The 19293-nt window shown below is 55.3% G+C and overlaps 1 protein-coding gene across 1 annotated transcript; it reads right to left on the reverse strand.

Annotated features, from left to right (window-relative positions):
- Window positions 1–2563: 2563 nt before the first annotated feature.
- On the reverse strand, window positions 2564–18947 carry IGFBPL1 (insulin like growth factor binding protein like 1). Its single transcript, XM_028531843.2, has 5 exons — window positions 18469–18947; window positions 9912–10021; window positions 8648–8764; window positions 6619–6772; window positions 2564–4633 (listed from the first exon to the last, which is right to left on the reverse strand). Exons 1-4 carry the CDS (start codon window positions 18914–18916, stop codon window positions 6623–6625), a joined length of 825 nt encoding a protein of 274 aa, XP_028387644.1. The 5' UTR covers window positions 18917–18947; the 3' UTR covers window positions 2564–4633; window positions 6619–6622.
- Window positions 18948–19293: the final 346 nt, after the last annotated feature.

A 19293-nucleotide genomic window follows, 5' to 3' on the forward strand; every position in this document is an offset into this window, starting at 1 on the left:
AGGGACAGAGAATTAAATGAGGCAGTCCCTGCCCTCTGACTTAATTCACTTAGCGTGGCACCCTCCAGGTCCGTCTGTGCTGTCGCCAACGGCGAGATTTCATTCTCTCTAGTGGCTAATAGCACATCGCGTGTGCGTGCCACATCTTCCTCATCCACTCGCCTGTCCATGGGCACTCAGGGTCGTTCTGTATCTTGAGGATCGTAAGTAATGCTGTGATGAACATAGGGGTGCACAGGTCTTTTTGAATTAGAGTTTTGGATTTCTTTGGATAAATGCCTACAAGACAGATTGCTGGGTCACATGGTAGTTCAGTTTTTAATCTTCTGAGGAACTTCCCTATTCCTTTCCATAGCGGCTGCACCGGTTTACAGTCCCACCATAAATGCACGAGGGTTCCCTTCCTGCACATCTTCACCAGGCACTGCTTAATATTAGTCCACTCGATGAAAAGTCACAGCGGCCCGGAGAGGTCCAGGTGGTAAGTGGAGCCTGGACGCATACTCAGGTCTTCTCTCTGCCACACCCAGTTCAGCCCAAGGGAAAGGCCCGGAGGGAGGGACGCGGGACCCTACTGGGTGAGAAGGAGGTGGCCAGGCAGAGAGAAGCAGGAAGGGCGTTCCTAGGAGAGTGGATGGCATGAAGTTTGTGAAAAATCTTGCAGAGTATGAAGAAATGGGGGAGAAAGAAAGGGGGGAGGAAAGGCCCGGGGCTGCGTTGGGGGGGGGCAGTACGCCCTGTGAGGACATCCACACTTTGTCCACTGGTGGGAAACTGTGGACAAGGGAGAGTTTTGGAAGGGTCATATTTTGGTTTCTAAAGCTGGCTCCGTTTCAGTGGGAGGATAGGCTGGGGGGGGGGGGGCGACCTGAAGCTGGAGGCCCCTCAGGACACCGCTCGCTGCCCATGCCCATGATGCTAACCTGAACCAGGGGTAAGGACAGGTGGGAGATCATGGGTGCCAGCAGGTGACCCCACGGGGCTGGCTGGGGTAAGTCAGTGGGTGTCGGTGCTAGCACCATGACAGGGCAGCTAGCTGGAGCAGTGGGTTTGGGGACAAAATGGCAAGTTCATTCAGTTATTCACCACCTTTTTATTGCATGCGGACCCCTCAGCACCCCATGAAGCCCAGTGCCTACCTAGTAGCTGCTCCACAGGTGTGTGTGGTGGGCGGAGTTAGAAATGGAGACGAGAGGCTTCTCTCCCGCCCACTCCCACCGCCTGATAGTAGTGATTTTTACTCTTCCTGGCGGGGTGGAGGGGTCAGGCAGGAGGAAGAAGAGACCCAGGTAACTGCTCAGCCCCTGGATGCAGTGGCGCCAACCTCAGGGGCAGTCCCAGCTGAGGGGAGTGCTCACGGCAGGAAGGAGACTCAGCCCTGTGGAGCCGAGCGAGCGTGAGTCCTGGCATCCAGTTCTGCCCTGGGTGACGGGTTCCCAGGTTCGGAATTCATTATTGAGCTGCAGACACCAGGGCACTTTAGTTCCCCTTAATTAATTAAAATATCACATAATCATCGCTCTCCGATTTAATGTTCAGGAGGCCCTGGCGAAGGCTGGGAGTGAGGAAATTCATTAGAGGAGACTGTTCACTGTCGACCGATTCTCTCATTCTTATTAATTTTCCCGGTGTCATCCATCCCTGAGGAGGGAGCGGAGGGCAGTGTTTTTTTAAAAACATAGGATTAAATTCACCATAAAACCTGACGAAAAAATCCATTTTGACTAAGAATCAGCCTTTTTTAGTTAAGGTGGGAAGTGGGTCCGTTTGGGATTGGACACTGGCTTTTAAATGATCTCCCTCAAGCCTAGTTATGACTCAGTCAACAACAGAAAAAAAAACTGAGATTCAGGCTGCCTGCTGCTTGTGGGGTCAAGTCCAACCTCCTCTAGTGGCATTTAGGGGTGTGGCCTGGCCCCCCCCCCCCCAACACCTGCCCCTACAGCTCCCGAAACCACGGGGGCCACTACACCCTGTTCACAAATGAAGATGCACTTCTCCACCCCTGCTGCTTTCTCAGGCTGCTTTCCCTGCCGGGAATCCCCAGACCCACTCCGACTCCCAGCTCAAATGCCTCCTCTTCTCCTCTTCCAGGAAGTCTTCCCTGATCTTCCCCTTCTCTGATCACAAGGCAGACATTCTGTGCTTCCTCGGAAGGACAGCGACATCATCCCACTCATCCCCACTCGAGTCTCACCAGAGTGCAGGGCCCAGGTCCCACTCACGTTCACATAGCCAGTGTCTGCTGTGCCCCTCTGTCCTCCAGAGAAGGCTACTCACGTGCATGTGGAATATGACAGAGGGCAGGGCTAGCGAGTGAATTAAACCCTAGGGTGCTCATACCGTGGGGGACCCAAGTTCAGGGAGAGCAAGGGGAATCGGGCCAGTAGCGGACGATGAGGACCGCACTCAGGGAGACGGAGTGGGGCTGTGACTGCAGCCCAGGCGGGAGGTAGGAGGATATGGGGGAGCAAAAAGGGGCAAGAGGCAGAGGGGTGACGAAGTACCAGTGGGGCCTGGACCACCAGCGGCAGCATGCCAATGACAAAGAGACCACAAAGACTGTCCTTGAAAACATTTATTTGCAGGGGCAGGGCTCGTGAGATGTCATCACATCTATGAAAGTAGGGTAGAAAGCACAGGTTCTCTGGGGGATGGTATTTCCAAACAGTACCAGCCACGGCACACATTCTTCCAGCCTCCGCAGAGGCCCGGGGACTCGCACCACTGAGAGGTTGTCAAGGTGGGGCAGTTATGTTTCTGGTTTTGGTGAAAATTTCAGACAGGGTAACATTTATATTATTTTTGCATGTAATTACGACGGTAAACCCAGCCTCAAGCAGTCTTCGTGCACAGCTGCGTCCTTACAGGGCTCCATCCACCCTGCTCTCTGGGCCTCCAGCCAGCGCTCCGATTTCCATTGGGCACATTTGAGGGGATGCAAACAATTTCGTGAAGTGTGTGTATTCGAAGATGCACGCTGTTCTACTACCTTCTCTGGGGCCTCAGCACCCCTACTTCTCAGGAGAGTCTGTCCGCCCATTAGGGAGGCAGGGGTGCTGAGTGCAGAGGGGCTGTGAGCAGGAACCCCCACAGCCCCAGCCTCCAAACAGAAAGAGCTTCCACTTTGATCAGTTTCAATTCTAATTGTATTCAAAGAAGGGGTGCCAATGTTTTAGAGTCTGAAAACCACCCACCTAGTTTCATTCCTTGCTTATTCCAGTGAGGAAACCGAGGTGCAGAAAGTGAAGGGAACTGGCGCAGGGTCACACAGCAAGCCAGGGCCGAGGTCCCAAATGGGCCTCAGGGTTCCAGAGTCCCAGGCCGGCCTCCTGCTGTGCAGTGTGTCAGGGCGACGCTGCCCTGACAGCCAGCCTTAACGGCAGAAAATGCAGTTCCAAAATGGACCCCCAAACGGCACGCCCACCGTGGGCAGCATGAGGCTGTGCTTCCGAAGCAGAGAGGGGCCTGGACCAGCATCTCTGAAACCCGTGGACCAGAGGCCTGCAGGCCTCGGGCAAGTGCCTTGCTCCTGGGGTCTCATTTCTGCATCTGCAAAGGGGGAAGTGCATTGGTGCGTGCCCTCCCTGCCATCCGGGAGCTGGGGGGTGGCCACAGATGGCTTCATGACCTTTAAAGACTATCCACATGTGGGATCCCAATTTAAAAACTTTAATCGCCTAGGATATCTATTTTTTTTAATCCCAGATATCAAATATTTTTCTTCTTTCTTTCCTCATTGAGAAAAAGAAAGCAAGCCTCATTCCTGGGTGAGGTCAAAACATGTCTAAGTAAAACACGTTCTATTGCACTCTGTTCCACCCCCCAGAGAGAGCACAGCCAGGGCTCCGCTGCCCACTGGGTGAGAGAGTGCTGGGCTTGTTCACAAGTGGACGTCTCGGTCCCCAGACGCCCAGCCACAGGGCCCCTGAGTCGGGTAAAATGTTTCTTTAAGATGAGAAACCGGCAGGGAGAGAAGAGCTACAGCCAGCTGTCTGTACCTGAGTATGAAGCAATAGCCTTTGATTCTGAGGAAATACCAGTTTAAAAAGAACGCTAAGACCACACTTCCTGCATTTTGTGCACAGGGCCATCCTACTCCAGCATGGCAGGGCTGGAAGGGCCACAGGGAGCATCCAGTCCAAATGCCACAGTTGCAGGTGAAGAGACCAAGGCCCAGAGAGGGAAAGGACCTGTCCAGGTCACACAGCAAGCGAGAGGCCAGGCAGGGGATGGCAGGGCCCTCTCCTTTCTGCTACAACACACACTCGGTCCCCGAGCCCCACTGAGCAGCCGCAGACGAATAAGGTAGAGAGTCGCAGCTGCCGCGTGCCCCATCCAGCCCTTTAGAGTTCCCAGTGTACTGTGACATGATCTTCCCCGGCGGGGAGCAGTCAGAAAAAGAATTCTCAGGGAGCAATTCATTTCTAAAGTATAAAAAACCACATGCAGGCTGTTTCCCCAGTGTTTGCCCTGCTAAAAACCACATCTGCATGTGAATCTAGTCTGCACCTAACTTTTAAAAACATACAAAAGGGGTCTTCTACAAAACACGGTTTCTCCAACTCGCCACGGAGCAAAACGACCCAGGACTTGACTCTTCCGTCGTCCTGTGATCGGTGTTTCCAAGAACCTGGGAGGGAAGAGGGAAAAGAATTAGAGGAAAGGAGCCTGTTCTGTCACAGTCAACTGTGCGGTGAGTGGAAGGCGCAGGAAATGACCCTTAACTTTAAATCTCCGCCGGGCGAGGAGTGCTGCGGGCCTCGAGCAGGTCCCTGGCGGGCGGACATCTCAGAGACCCCCAAGTTTACTATGAGGAAAAACTTCCAGATATTGGGAAACCTAGAGACGGCTCTCTTGTGGTAGTGAGCACTGCATCTCTGGAGGTATGCAAGCAGGGGCCGGCCCATAGTGCACCCCGCTGAGGGAACCTGGGAACTGGGAGGTGCCGATGCTCTTAAAATTCCATGGTTCCCTTTTGAAAACTCATCTATGACACACTGTATGCATAGCCAGGTAAAATCTCTGTTTTTTTCAATAAAATATATACATATTTATACTTAAAAACTATATATACTTTAAACATGGAACATATAGACACACATGTGTGTATGTGTGTACAGATATGTACACATGTATAAACACACAGGACAAAAAGCCCCAGCACTTGACTTTTTCTTACACACTGGTCAGAATAAAGCAAAGGCGAGCACCAGGGCGCTGTGAGAGCCGTCTCCTAACTGCACTTGTGTTGGACGAGCTCACCCTGCACTTTCCTCCTTGTGCCCCTCCCCAGCCCCAGAGGGAACCGCAGTGCGGTCTTCCTCTGTCTCCTCAGTTCTACGCTGCTCCGCTTGCCCCACACTCACGCGTGCCCCGTGTTTCTGAGGCACTGCGTTCCTTGTAGTTGAACGGCGTTCACTTCTCTGCTTTCCGTGCACCCTCTACAGACCTGAAGTGAGGCCTCTGACACAGAATGTGCCTAGCAGTAGTGGCCGCAGGCGGAATAATACCCACGATGACCACAGCAACATCCCTCCACTTTTCATGAACTATCAAGCCTGCATCCCATTTTCCCTGCTCTATGAAGTCCTTGCCAGTGGGCCCTGGTGCTGGTGCCTGTTCAGGACAGTCCTCCCACCCTGTAGGAGGCCCGTGCCTCCCTGCCCTGGGCCTCCGGGGAGAGGAGCAGACTCCCACTGGCCCCTGCGTGGCCGGGTGTGGCCATGGGACTTACTTTGGCCAATGGACATAAGCGGCTGTGACAACCACTGTATCTGAGCAGAAACATTAAATGAGACTGCGTGCTTGGCGTGGCCCCTTGCTCGTCCCCTCTGCCACGAGAGTGGACATGTTCCATACCAGGGCTGCTCCTCTGGCTGGGTCCCCATCTCAGAAGACATGTGGAATGGAGCCACAGCCAACCCGCCACCTTGACACAGAATGTGAGCAAGAGACAAACGTTGGTGGCCGTGAACCAGCGAGGTTTGGGGGTTGTTAGGCAGAGAAGCTGACTAATAAGGGGTCATTTCCTAAGTTCACGGTCCCCCTGTCAGCAGGGGACAGCTACAACCCTGCTCTCCCCCAGGGGACTCTGAGGACTCAGGCCCACCTGGCCCGGGGAGATGTGGATTCTCTGCAGATGTACTGCTAAGAGGCACCGTGACGAGGACAGGGAGGCACAGCCTGGAGACGGCAGAGCTGCTGACAAGGAGGAACCAGACAGAGACAAGCACAGCTCACACTCTCTTCTCGGTGGGCATGCTTTTGCGTGGGTGCTGATGCCGTGACAGCGTCTGCTCTCTCCAGGAGGTCCTGGAGGAAATATTTGGTTCCGTCGCAGAAACAGGAACAACTGGCCCTGTTCGCCTTCTGGGCACCCAGACGTTCACAGCTCTCGCTGCGCATGCCGGGCGGGAAGCCCAGAGTGACATGCACACGGAACACGCTAGAGACGCCGCCTGTGAACTGCAGCAGGTTCCTACTCTCGTTTTGTGTCCTTCTAGTTTCGCTGGTTTATGTGTTTTTCTTCCTTTTTATTACACATCTTATAAACCACCTCGATGTCTTGTGACACAGGTGTACAAACACCCGAAACGACTCAGAACGTGTACTTACACTGTCACATGCGGTCACCTGGAGCTGGGAAACGGAGGGCTTCGTACACATGCAGGTCACTAACCGTCACTGTGCCCCGGGACTGGGCCTCCCCCAGCGCGTTGGCCGAGTGGCACTGGTACACCCCCGCGTCCTCCTTCCTCAGGGGGCTGATCTAGAAGCACAGCGAGCATGTTTGTGTGGTCCTCGGCGGCACAGCGCAGTCGCTCCCGTATGCAGCCTCAACGGGACCCCTGAACACTCGCTCCTTCTCAGAATAAGCGCGAGCTCGCTCTGTCTCTCTTCTCGCCTCCTCAGTGCCCTCTCATTTTAGTGTTTCCTCTGCACTCCTGCCTTTTACCGTGAGCTACCTAGTCCTCTTTTTTTTTCTTAAGATTTTATTTACTTTTAGAGAGGGAGGAGAGAAAGGGAGGGAGAAAGAGGGAGAGAAACATCCATCAGCACATCCCCAACTAGGGACCTGGCCCACCACCGAGCATGTGCCCTGACTGGGAATCGGACAGTGACCTTTTGGTTTGCAGGCGGGCGCTCAGTCCACTGAGCCACACCAGCCAGGGCTGGTCCTCTTATTGAAGGTATGGGTATAGCTTATAAGGAAAATATTGCAAGTTAAAAAAATAACAATCTATTGCCCAAGAAATGGCCCACAAGGGCTACCAATGGAGGCAGCCTTCACAAATTAACACCAGAGAAAACTTTTTCCTCTGCACTTTCTCATAATAAAACATGGGAAGGTTAAGGTCATGGGGCCCTTGGATACTGTCCAGTCTAAAGCTCTCTTTCTACAACTGTGGACACAGAGGCTCAGATCTGAAAATGCCATGGACCCCACCGCATTCTGAGTTGGGTGCAGAAGCATCCCCAAACCTCGCAGAGGTGGTGGGGCAGAGGGGAAGACACCCCCGGAGGGCAGCCCGTCCCCCCTTCCCTGCAGAGCAGATCCACACCGGCCCTCTCCGCTCTTGCTGGAACGGCTTCTGTCGATTGCGAGTCGCTCTACAGACCAGGAGGGTTTGTGCACCCCATCTCGTTTTGAACTTGCACCAGTGGTGGGTGAAGGGGGGCATGGTCATTAGCCTCATGCTCCAGGGGACCAGCAGGGAAGTCACAGACTATTAGAGTCACCTGGCCCTTGGACTGTCCAGTCCAAAGCCCTTTCTTTAAAACTGTGGGCATGGAAGCTCAGAGAGGTGGAGTGACTCAGCCGACATGGACCCCTGGCTCATCACTCCAGTGCTCCTGCAAACACACGGCATTCCCTCTTCGTAGCAAAACCACAGCAAGTGGCACTGAGAAGCCACAGTGAGAGGACACAGAGGTGCTGTCCTCCCTCCGTACCAGCCATGTGGCCTTGGGCAGGTTTCCTACGGCCACTGTAACAAAGCACCACACACTCAGTGGCTTGAAACGACACGCACACCATCTACCCTCGCTGAGGCCAGACGTCCAGGTGGGTTTCCGTGGGCCAAAGTCACGGAGTCGGCAGGGCTGCCGTCTTTCCAGAGGCCCTAGGGGAGTACCTGCTCTCGCCTTTCCCAGTCCAGATGCAGTCTGCATTCCTCGGCTTGCGGCCCCTTTCCTCCATCCTCAAAGCCAGCGATGGTGGGTCACGTCTTTCTCGCACTCCCATCTCTCTGGCTCTCTCTCCTGCCACCCTCTTCCACATTCAAAGAACTCTGGTGATGACCTTGGCCCCACCCAGATAATCTGGGGTAACTTCTTTATGAAAGTCAGCTGACCAGCAACCTTATTTCCAGCTGCAACCCTAACCCCTCTTGCCCTATAACAGAAAACATGCACAGGTTCCGGGCCTAGGACATGGACATCATTCTGGGGCTGTAACTCTGCCTGCCACTGAAGGTCACTGGTGCTCTCAGGGGTTATACCACCTGCCCTGCTTTCCCAACAGTCCTCACAGGGTCCGGTGAGAAGCGGATAAGAAACGTGTGACATGTTACAGAAATATCGAGGGTGCTTTGTAAGGGCCAGTCAATAATAGCCAGTAGTCCTAAACAAACAGGATGCTCACCAAAATCCAGGCTGTGGCCTCGTGGTTGGAGGGGCCCCCTCGCACCTGGACAGCTATGTTGACATGGTCCCCAGGCAGGTCCTCCAGCACCTGGGTGCCCTCAGGAGACTGTGTGACCTAAAGAGGACAGGAAAACCAGGAGGGGTTTAGTGAAAGCATTACCAGGTACGCACCACCCCACAGACACCCTCGCTGTCCTCATCTTCCCGCTGACCTCAAGGCCAAAACCCTAGTAGCTCCTGCTCCTACTGAAATGCCCGTTGCTTTTAAACCCCGAATTATGTGCAGACAGCACACCCCGATGGACAGCAAAGATGTGGACGCCACCACTGTCTCACGGAAGCAGTTCAGAACGCCACAGTCCTTCTCAGGGCTGTTGCAGACAAGGGGACAACTTCTGCTGTGACCCATGCTCGTCTCTCAAACACTGATCTGCAGGAGGATCCAGTTCTGGAACACGACTGTGTTATCTGCCACCACCCAAGTCTTTCTTTCTTTCTTTTTTTTTAAGATTTTATTTATTTATTTTTAGAGAGGGGAGGGGGAGAGAGAGAGAGAGAGAGAGAGAGAGAGAGAGAGAAGAGAAACATTAATGTGCAGTTGCTGGGGGTTATGGCCTGCAACCCAGGAATGTACCCTGGCTGGGAATCGAACCTGGGACACTTTGGTTCCCAGCCCGCGCTCAATCCACTGAGCTACGCCAGCCAGGGCACCCAAGTCTTTCTAAAACCCAAACCCAGTGAAGCAGCCTCCAACTTCGTTCCAGCTGATCCAGGCTAGACAACCAGTGGGACTTCCCGGGCAGCTAAGCGGTCAAGAGAGCAAATGCCACAGGGAGGATGGCAACTGCTCTTCTCTGGGGACAGCTTTCGGAGAAAAGTTTTGTGGCATAAACCTCGAGGCAGAGGGATGGTACATAACAGGGGTGTCCAACCAGCAGTCCAACACAAAATCGTTAAGTTTTCTTAAAACATTAGAGATGTTTTTGTGATTACTTGTCACAATGTAATTAATGTGTGGCCCAAGACAACTGTTCTTCTTCCAGTGTGGCCCAGAGACACCCTGACCAAAAGGCTGGACACCCCTGTAAGATACCCTTTTACAATCCTCTGGTCCACACAAAAAATATATGCAGAAACACACTTAGAAGAAAAGAAGACATTCACACCTCTCTCCCCCTCCACCGCCCCCCCCCCCCGCATGTGAGTGCACACACACACACACACACACACACACACACACGAGAGTTCTCGGCCAGAAGTACCTTCCTCCACGTGATGACTGGGGGCGGCGCGGCCCTCACCTCGCAGGACAGGTGCGCCCGTGCCCCGGTGACGTTGTGAACACTTCGGGGCGGGATGACGACCACAGGAGCTGGGTGACGAAGACAAGGAAGCACAACCATTACCCTGCCAGGTCCCAAGGGCCCCACGTCTGGAATCCCCTGCCTGCGAAGAGCCCGCTGGGACAGAGCACAGTGGGGCGAGCAGTGGCCGGAGAAAGCTCTCCACCCACAGAGAACGAACTCTCAGGCAAGGAATTGTGGAAATGAGTTTGCCCTAGACCCGGAAGGATGCCCATGTGCTTCCTCAGCCATCGTCTTTGTTCTCCCGACAGGGCGACAGGGGCCCAGAGAGAACGGGCAGCCACCCAAAGTCACGCAGCACGTCTGTGGCAGAGCCCTGGTCTTGTCTCGCTCCTCCCAGGCCCCGGCTGCCACCTGCTTTCGGCTCAGTGACAGGATAGGGCTCCAGGCGGGGCTGGTGTCGCTTCACCAACAGCAGTCTTCCAACAGATGGGCCTTTCTCTTTTCCCGTGCAGGGCATTTCAAAGAATAGTGCCATGTAGAACAGCGGTGTCCGCCTCAGAGAGGAGACCCCCTGTGGCCCTTTCAAGACGCTGATTTGCATATCACAGACTCACAGGCTCCACACTCGGCCTCCCCCGCCCCACACGCCTCCCACCCCTGGGGGCAAGACTGCCGGCCTGGAAGCTGTGTGGAGACTGGGAATCAGGTGATGTGGGTCTGGGCTGCCAGAGCACTGCAGAAAGGAGAGGGAGCCCGCGGGCTCACCGGATGGGACCAGAGAGCATGCGGGCATCTGAGTGAGAAGTTCTTAGTGGACACTCCACTCTCCTCCCTCCTCCCTGTGCCTGGCATCTGCGCTGCCCACACTGGGACTAAAAACATCAAGTCCAGCAGCCCCCTCAATGTCCCTGCCTCCACGTGGAACACACCCCCTAGCCCACAGGGGGCCAGCTAGCTCCCCAGGTGCAGGGCTGAGAGGGTGTGGTCCAGTCCAGGACTAGGGGCTCTGCACCACTTTCACCTGCCTCACAGCCCAGGTGCTTCCCCTGGCCTCACCTGCACAAGAAGGCAAGCTTGGCCCACCCTTGCCCCTGACCTCATGGTGTCTTGGGCAAGGTGAAAACGCGGTCCTTGGGGAGGAAAACGCTCTCTGTTTGGTTCTGCTTGTCTGTAAGATGCGAACAATACACTCGGCTTCACGGGGTCGCTGAGCTGGTGTTACCACGTGATGAGTGTGAAAGTGATGGTTCCAGTTAGCAGGATATGCCAGTGGGGGTCAGGCGCAGGTCTGGGACACAGATGGCTGGGTGAGGAAACGCATGACAAATAAAAGAGCAAACACATTCATTCCCGAGCCATCTGACTGCAGAGAGCATGGACTCCTGGGGCTTCCCTGGTGACTCGAGGCCAGCTCAGCAAGCCGGCCTCGGAGAAGAAAAGGAGAACAAAGAGAGGGAGGCAGAAGGCTGGAGGGAAAGGGGAGGGGGCAGAAGTGAAAGGACGCAGAAAGGAGTCTGGTCTGGCTCCTTTGGACAGACTGGGAAGCAGACTCTGTCAAGCTGGTGCCAAAAGCAGAAACAAAAAACAAAACCCAACTTTGGGAAACTGTCTTAGAGCTGCAGAGTCTCAAACAGAGAAGCCTAACTCCCCAAGACCCTGTGCCTGTGTCTATGATGTTCTCATCGAGCCTCCACTTGCATGCCTCTAGTGACGGAGAGCTCACTACCTATGGAGCCAGGCCCTTCTATCCTTGGAGGGCTCTGCAGGTAAAAAAAAACTTGCCCTCATTGGAGCTAAAATTCACCTCCCTGTGTCTCCCACCTGTTTATACCAATGCTGCCCTCTGAAGCCCTACAGCCCTCTGGGTGTCCCAAGGGCCGCCGGTGAGGTGAATACAGACACTGCCCTTTTCCCCCACAGGCTTTCTTCCCCCTCAGCCTGGGCAGCTCACTCCTTCAGCTGTGCCCATCTCACTGCCCTCTAAGCCCCACCACCCAAGTAGTACCATCGTCCCCCCAGTGAACCAAGGACCTGGGCTTCCAACACTGCCTGACGTGCCCCAGCAGCCTGCCTGGCCGCCGCAGAGAACCACGAGAGCCCCGCCCTCTGGCAGGAGCCCCACCTGCACAAACGTGCAAAGAGAGTCTGATTTATTCACGTCCGCCCGCCAGCGCCGCCTCCCGGAGCCCACGCCGACCCTCGGAGGGCTCGCTGTGCGGGCGGCCAGAGCCACGTCTCATTCCAGGGCCCCCCGCGGGTTCCAGAGGGGCGCTCAATCAACGTGTTTTACTTCTGCTCATGTAAAGTCATAAATTTTAAATGAGATTTCATCAGTCCCTTTCAGGCCTAAATGAATAAACCAGTAAATCACATTCCACCTTTCTCTCCTCGCACTTCCCTCTCCCTCTCTTGCAGTAACTACACTCGAGAAAGCCTGTCTCGGAAATACTGCCTTTGCCACTGATTTCCTGGCAGAAAATGCCATTTGTTTTTACAAAGGAGCCCCCTACGCTGGATGACAGAGTGCCATTCAAATTTTCATTTTTAAATTTACATATGCTGCGTGCGCTCTGGCGCACGGTTCTAGTTTTGACAGATGCCCACAGTCGTGCAAACGCTGCCACAACCGAGACACAGAGCACTTATCTCGAACAATTTCCTCCTGTGTCTGTCACAGTCACCTGTCTTTAATTTTGACACGTCTGATTTTAAATCGACAATATTGTTATCCGTAACGGCGCTGTACAATCAGCCATCATCATCATCGTAATATTGGTGATGATGCCACTGGCTGACGCTGGAGCTGGCTGCAGGCTGGGCACACTTCTGTTACAGGGGCGTGAACCCGTCCCGTCTCTCCAGCGGTCCCACCAGCTGGGGACGCGAGCCAGGGCCACCCAGCCTTAAATGGTGGGGCGACCCTATGGGCTCAGGCTCTGGCCCCAGGCTCTGTCCACACCATTTTGCCCTCTCCTTGTATGCCACTTCCATGTACGCCACTCTCTCCATCCTCACTTAGCCCTCTCTTCAGCCCTGCATTTATCCCCATGTTACAAATGAGAAAACCAGGGCTCTGAGAGGCGACGTGTGTGGAGGGACAGGGGCTTGAACCTAGGTCCCGGAGTCTATTAACTCCACACTGATTTTTAAAGTGAAACATCTGTTATTCTGGGTGGATGCCTTCCTAGTGTGAGAAAGCATTCCTGGGGGATTGTGTTGGGGGCCCCCAGGACAGCCCGTAGATTCCACGACTTGCTGGGGGGACCACAGGACCCAGCCCAGCTTCACTCACAGCAATGATTCATCACAGAGGAAAGAGACAAAGCAGGTCAGCGCAGGGAGGAGGCATGCGGGGCAAGGGCTGGGGAAACCAGACACGGGCTTCTGAGAGCCTCTCCCGGCGAAGTCACATGGGACACACTTAATCCCCCAGCAATGGACTGTGACAACCTGTGCAAAATGCCATCTACCAGTGAAGCTCACCAGACACTCTGGGCCTGATGGTTGTCGCTGGGCTCAGTCACCTAGGCTCCCCCTGCCACTACGGACGGCCGTTCCAGGCTCCCAGAGAGAGAGCAGATGCCCAGCTGTCCTTTGTGCAGTGCAGGCAGCGAGCCACCGCGATCAATCCTGAAGCCCTTGTCCCCAGACACCAGCCACGGATGGGCCACCCTTGCCTGCAGGCCCGTGTGAGCATACACAGCTACACTGACCCTTTTCTGCCCAGGAATGGAACCCCCCCCCCCAGGCTTCACCCCAAGGGAACAGCTCTTGTGAAGGCACCATGAAATGGGCAACGTATCCTCAACACCAGCAGGACACTCCCAGCCCTGCTGTCCCCAAGGGCTGGTTCAAGTGCGGCACTGGGATGCTCAACGCCACGGCTGCCCCAGGCAGGAGGAACCCACAGCCAAATCCTGTCCCTGCCACACCCCAGTGCTACCACGTGGCCTAGTTTCTTCTTCAAAATGAGCCTGGCAGTCCACTCTCCCTCCCCTCCCCTCCCCTCCGCTCCCCATATGCTGCTGTGAGGAAGTTACCAGACCCCTTGCCAACTATAAAGGCTTCCACGGAGGGGCCTGAGGACTCGGCAGGTTGCGGCACCCTGAGGGTAATCTCCTCGAAGATGCCTCTATTGGCCTCTGGTGAGCGGGCCTGTCTATGGGCCTGCCTGAGGCTCCAGAGGCCACAGCCCACAGCCCTTCCTCGGGCGAGCCTGAGGCGAGGCCTTACAGTTGCCAGTGCAGCCACGCTTCTGGAAGAGCCAGGGCCTCCCTTCCCGCCTGCCTCTGACAGGAGTCACGTGGCTCTCAAGAGGGAGGATGGTGCCTGCTCAGCCCCGTCTGTGAATGTGCCAGCTTTGTCTCTCTAGCCCTCCCTTGCTCAATACTTGTTTCCTCTGTTCAAGCCAGCAACAGCCATGGAAACGCCGGGCCAGCACAACTCTGCCCATGCGTACCAGACAACAGTCACCAGGTGTGCCCGACCAAGGCAGCGCTGTGGGTGGGCAGAGTGCACCCAGGGAGTCTCAGATGCCCAGGGGCCCAGTCACCACCCACAGGAGCTTGGGTGGCTTGCTCAGCACTTCCTCCCGATCTACAAACGAAGGTGACGACTTTGGCCCCCATGCCCCAGGGTGCAGGGAGAGAATGGGTGTGGCTGCATTATGAAACGTGCAGATCTGTGCAATTGAAAGGGATCGATGTCATTATTATAGTGTGTGGGGATCTGTCCCCCTGCCCCGTCAGCTACGTCCTTGATGGCTGGAAGGAACGATCTTCCCAAGTGCCTCTGAGATCTCTTTAGAGTTCATGGCGCTAGGGAGAGAAAGAATATTAAGAGTCATCCCCCGGGGACCCTATCTACCTGTAGGAAAGAGCGCACCGAGAAAGGGATTACTGATCAACGCACTGAGCAGCCCTGGTAATTTATGCTAATAGTCATGTTACAGTGCAGAAGGAGGAACTGCTCAGTCCTGCTCCCCGCAGCCTGCGCCTCAAACCCCTCCCTCGGCATGAAAGGCTTTTGAGCAGGAGACCCCCCTTCCTTTGTCCCTCTCACAAAGTGGCATTCACAGCCTCTCCTGGTTACCTGGTAACACACGCTTCACAAAGACAGATTTCTAAGTGGAGCTGGAATTTCAACCGAGGTAGATGTTCTACGATTCAGGATCTCAAGAGCTCACGGAAGCCTCGGGGGCTCCACGGCCCGGTGGGCATTGACATGGGACCCTGTTCCTGTGCAATTTCGCACTCAAAACAGGACATCAACCTGCTGTCTGCAGGATTCCCAACATCGGCAAGTGGTCACAGTGCACAGACGGAACAATGCAGCCTTTTAAAGTAATGACGGCAGTAACAACGTAGTGCCAGGTGACCTGATAGTTGGGAAAGAAAACCAAGAGTTTAGGACAGAATGGAGCTGCGCCGCTGAGCCTGGCACTGAACTGCTCTGGGCCTCGGCTCCGGGTGGCTGCCCAACAGGCCCACTGCTCACACTCACCACAGGATCTCTTTGCTCTGTGTCCTGGTTCTCGCTGTGCCCTCCCACCCCCTCAGCCCAGGAGTGTTCCACTTGCCCTTCAAGGCTCCTCTCATGTGCCTCCCCTTCTGTGACGCTACCCTGCTCCTCTCAGGAGCCATCACCCAGTGCTAAACAGAGGAACCAGCAACCTACCTTGGGAGGATAGCCAGAAGGTAGATCCGGCCTGAGAAACTCTTGAGACTCAAGAGCAGCCAATTTGCGGCACCTTCCGAATCAGGTTGCCAGAGGGCTAGAGGTGCATGGCCCCACTTGAGAAGAGCCAGGAAAACCCAAGCTGGAGCCCCAGATTGGCTGGGAAATAGCCACGTGGCTCCAGGGAGTCCCCCGCCCCCCACCGCCCTGCAAGCCTCAGCTTTCCCTTCTGTGTAATGGGAGTGAGACCTGGCCAGGGTAGTTGCAAACATCGAGCAAGAAGATGGGATGCAAACACAATTTCCAACAGTAAAGAATGAATTATTCTTATGTGGGAATATAGTGGGTCTTCAATAAATGTGTGTTGATCAGAGGATTACTTGCATTAGGCATTTTGGGTCTTTTCCGAGCACAGGAGGAAAGGGAGCATTTAAGCCTGAAAACTGTTTCCAAATGCTCCTGAGAGGCACGTGTGAGAACACCTCCCACCCTGGGTGGAACTTCACACATATGTACAGATGCCTCGCTCCACTAAAGTCAGGAGTTCGCACACTGAAGGAGCAGGTGAGGCGCCGCGGAGGGGGTTTATCGCCAGTATCGAAGCAGAACAGCTGCTGCGGGGACTCAGTCTGCTTCCCTTCAACCAGGGTCCCCAGGGACGTCGTTAAAAAGTGCTTCTGCTCTGTCCTCTGAATAGAGGATGGCTTTAGGGCAGCACAGAGTGCGGTGCCGCTTTCGCCTTAGTCACTAGCTAGGAAAGATCCCCTGTCCACAACTTCGTGATTGACCAAGACACCGGGGCAGGGGCCAGACAGACGTTTCAGGACAAAAGACAACGGGAAAACAGTGCCCGGCTGACGGGCGATTCCGGGGAGGCCTGCTGCCTGTCGCTAATGGGATCATTAAAAGCAGCTTCTGTATGGCCTCCATCGGGCTCCCTGAACATCTTCACGCCCGGGGCCCGCGCCTGAGGTGCGCCTCAGGGCCCATAGATCAGAGTGGAGGGGCTGTCACATTTACTTGTCATTTGGTAATTTTCAGTGAATTAGGGGTATGGGGTTTCCATCTGCCATCTGGCCGCACTCTGGTAACCATGGCAACCACCACCTGCCTGACTTAACTCTATCAAGTCCTGTCCTCAAAAAGAGCACAAAACAAGGTATAGGGGACTTGGGAGCTGGTCAGGCTGTACTGGTCACCGTGGTCAGTCCCCTGCCCTGCCACCCCCCACCAGAGTCTCAGTCCTCTCCCCATAATAGCAGATTTGTCCTAAATGTCTTAAACATCTTCAAGGCATCTCTCTTGAGAACAGAACACCACTCCAGGGAAGTATCACCCGAGACCATCTACGCCGGCAGATTCTGCGGACCTGGTCAGCACTTATGTCTCCCGTGTGTGGACTGAAAGTATTACCTGCTGCAGACAAAGAGAACCGCCCAGGAATGAACTGCTGAGGAAGCAGATTATAAAATCGAGTGACAGGAACTGGAAAAAGGAAGGAGACAGGGCTGTTTACGTGCCACGGGGCAGAAACAAAGAGGCCTCCATAGAGGCTCCACAGGGGCTCCACAGGGGCTGACACAGCCCAGGGAGGGGATGGGCCAGCCCAAGGTCACTCAGGGAAACAGCAGCACAGGAAGTGCCAGCCTGCTCTCTCCTCCATGGGAGCACCCACCAGGAATAGCCAGTGGCGATTTTCCTGTGCGGCAGGGAGGCTGCAGCGTGGATGGGCTGCACACCGTTGCCATGTTTCGGGGACAGGAGGCTCCCTGCCCCATCTCTGACAACACAACAAAGCGTGTCTCCTGGACACACATCTGCCCGGAATGTATGGGAGAAGATAATCATAGAAACTTCCCAATGCCTGTTAAGGCCTTCCCCCACCCCCAAGTCTTCCCCGTTGGAGCTGAAGTTACTACACTGACTTAGGCAGTTAGGTCAGACTTGGTCTCCAGCCATGGGCCAGAACCCCAAGCTGGATTCCTTGGTACTCACCCTAGACTTTCCACTGCCCCCTCCAGGCAGCGTAGAAAGGGGCAGTTCTTCAAAACATAATGGGCCAGCAGGGTGCTTCTCTGGGCATCCTTTTACTAAGGTTTTGGTTTATTTTTGTTTGATTTTTTAAAAAGCACACACAGAGGGTGGGCAGCAATAACACCCACAATGACTTTACTGTGGTGTTAATGAAGAGTAAGTTTCCAGGTCCCAAGCAATGATTAATGTTCAATTTCTTTACTTAAAGTGGGACCTTCCAAATTATATAAGCCTTAGCCCCACAAAACCTGGGTCTGCCCCTGAAGGCATTAAAATCTTTTCAGAACCTGGGTCTGCAAATGACTTTCCTGTCCTAAGTGGGAGCTCCCTCAGGAATCCCCAGTAGGGTCCCAGCTCGTGTAAATCCCAAGTTCTGGTGGGGAGCTCCTTCTCCTCTGGCTTCTTCACGTTTCCTCCCTCTGCATTCAAACGACCCACACCAGGGACTTGAACCCAATGAGAACCTCCCACTCTCAAACTCCCAGTCTTGTGGAGGCAAACATACCAGGCCTGCGAAAAATTGCATCAGCAAGTATTTAAGTACCAAAAGGGACAGCAGGCTCCCCAAATTCCCACCAGCTCACTGGCTGGTGTCTCCATGAACTTGGTAAGGGAAGGTGCAGCATGTGAATTCCTGCCCCAGCCTCCTTGCACCCCCTGCCAGATAAGAAAAACTGCCTAGACAGCGTTGATGCTGGGAGGAGAGGAGGGACATTCTTTTCCCAATACCCCAGGGTCAAGGGTCCCTCCGGCCGCTGCCTTCCGCGCCTCTGCAGCACTGCCAGGCGGAAGCCCGACTTACCAAATTCGCAGGGGCCATCGTGCACCTTGTGCAGGTGGCCTGGGTGCGCGCGAGGCGCGTGCCGGGCGCGCAGGCGCAGTGCGCAGACGCTGGGATAAGAGCGGCCGTCGGAACCGCAGACGGCGCCGCGCTGCGCGCACACGCAGAGGCCGGTACCCTCGGGCGCGGCCCCCACGGCGCGGCTCGCGCACACCAGCTCGGGGCCACAGCGCTCGCCAGCCGGGCCCCCGCAGCTCGCGCCCTCCGCGCCCAGGCAGCGCACGCAGCAGCCGCACTCGTCGCGCGCCGGAATGCCGGGCGCCGGGCAGCGCGCGGGAGTGGGACAGCGCTCCGGCCGGCACGGACCGCACTCTGGGCGCCGGACGCCCGCGCGGAGGAGCCCGAGGCCTGGGGCCAGCGGTGGCAGCAGCAGAAGCAGCAGCGGGAAGAGCACGGGTGAGCGTGGCATGGTCCGCTCCGGGACGGCAGTAGCGCTTCTGCTTCGCTCTCCGTTCCGCGCGCGCGGCGCCGCCACCCCACCCGCCCCGCGGCCGCTGATTGGCCGGGGCTGCACCGCGGGGTGCCCGCAGACGGCTGCCCGGCCCGGGACCGGAGCGGCGGGGTGGGCTCCCAGTTGCCCCGGTTGGGATTCGGAAGGCTATTCCTAGACCCACTGTCGGACACCCAAGGGTAGTAGGGGCGGGAACTTGCCTTAAGTCGCTATGGTAGAGCCAATATTGTATACAAGACTGGCTCCAAATATTATGCCCTTTAATCCTCTCAGAAGGATGCGCCATTTTAGTTTGCATTTTGTAGTTTTCCAAGTTGTATTTTAAAAAAGGAATA

Source organism: Phyllostomus discolor, chromosome 3 (genome assembly GCF_004126475.2).
Source record: "Phyllostomus discolor isolate MPI-MPIP mPhyDis1 chromosome 3, mPhyDis1.pri.v3, whole genome shotgun sequence".
Classification (NCBI taxonomy): domain Eukaryota; kingdom Metazoa; phylum Chordata; class Mammalia; order Chiroptera; family Phyllostomidae; genus Phyllostomus; species Phyllostomus discolor.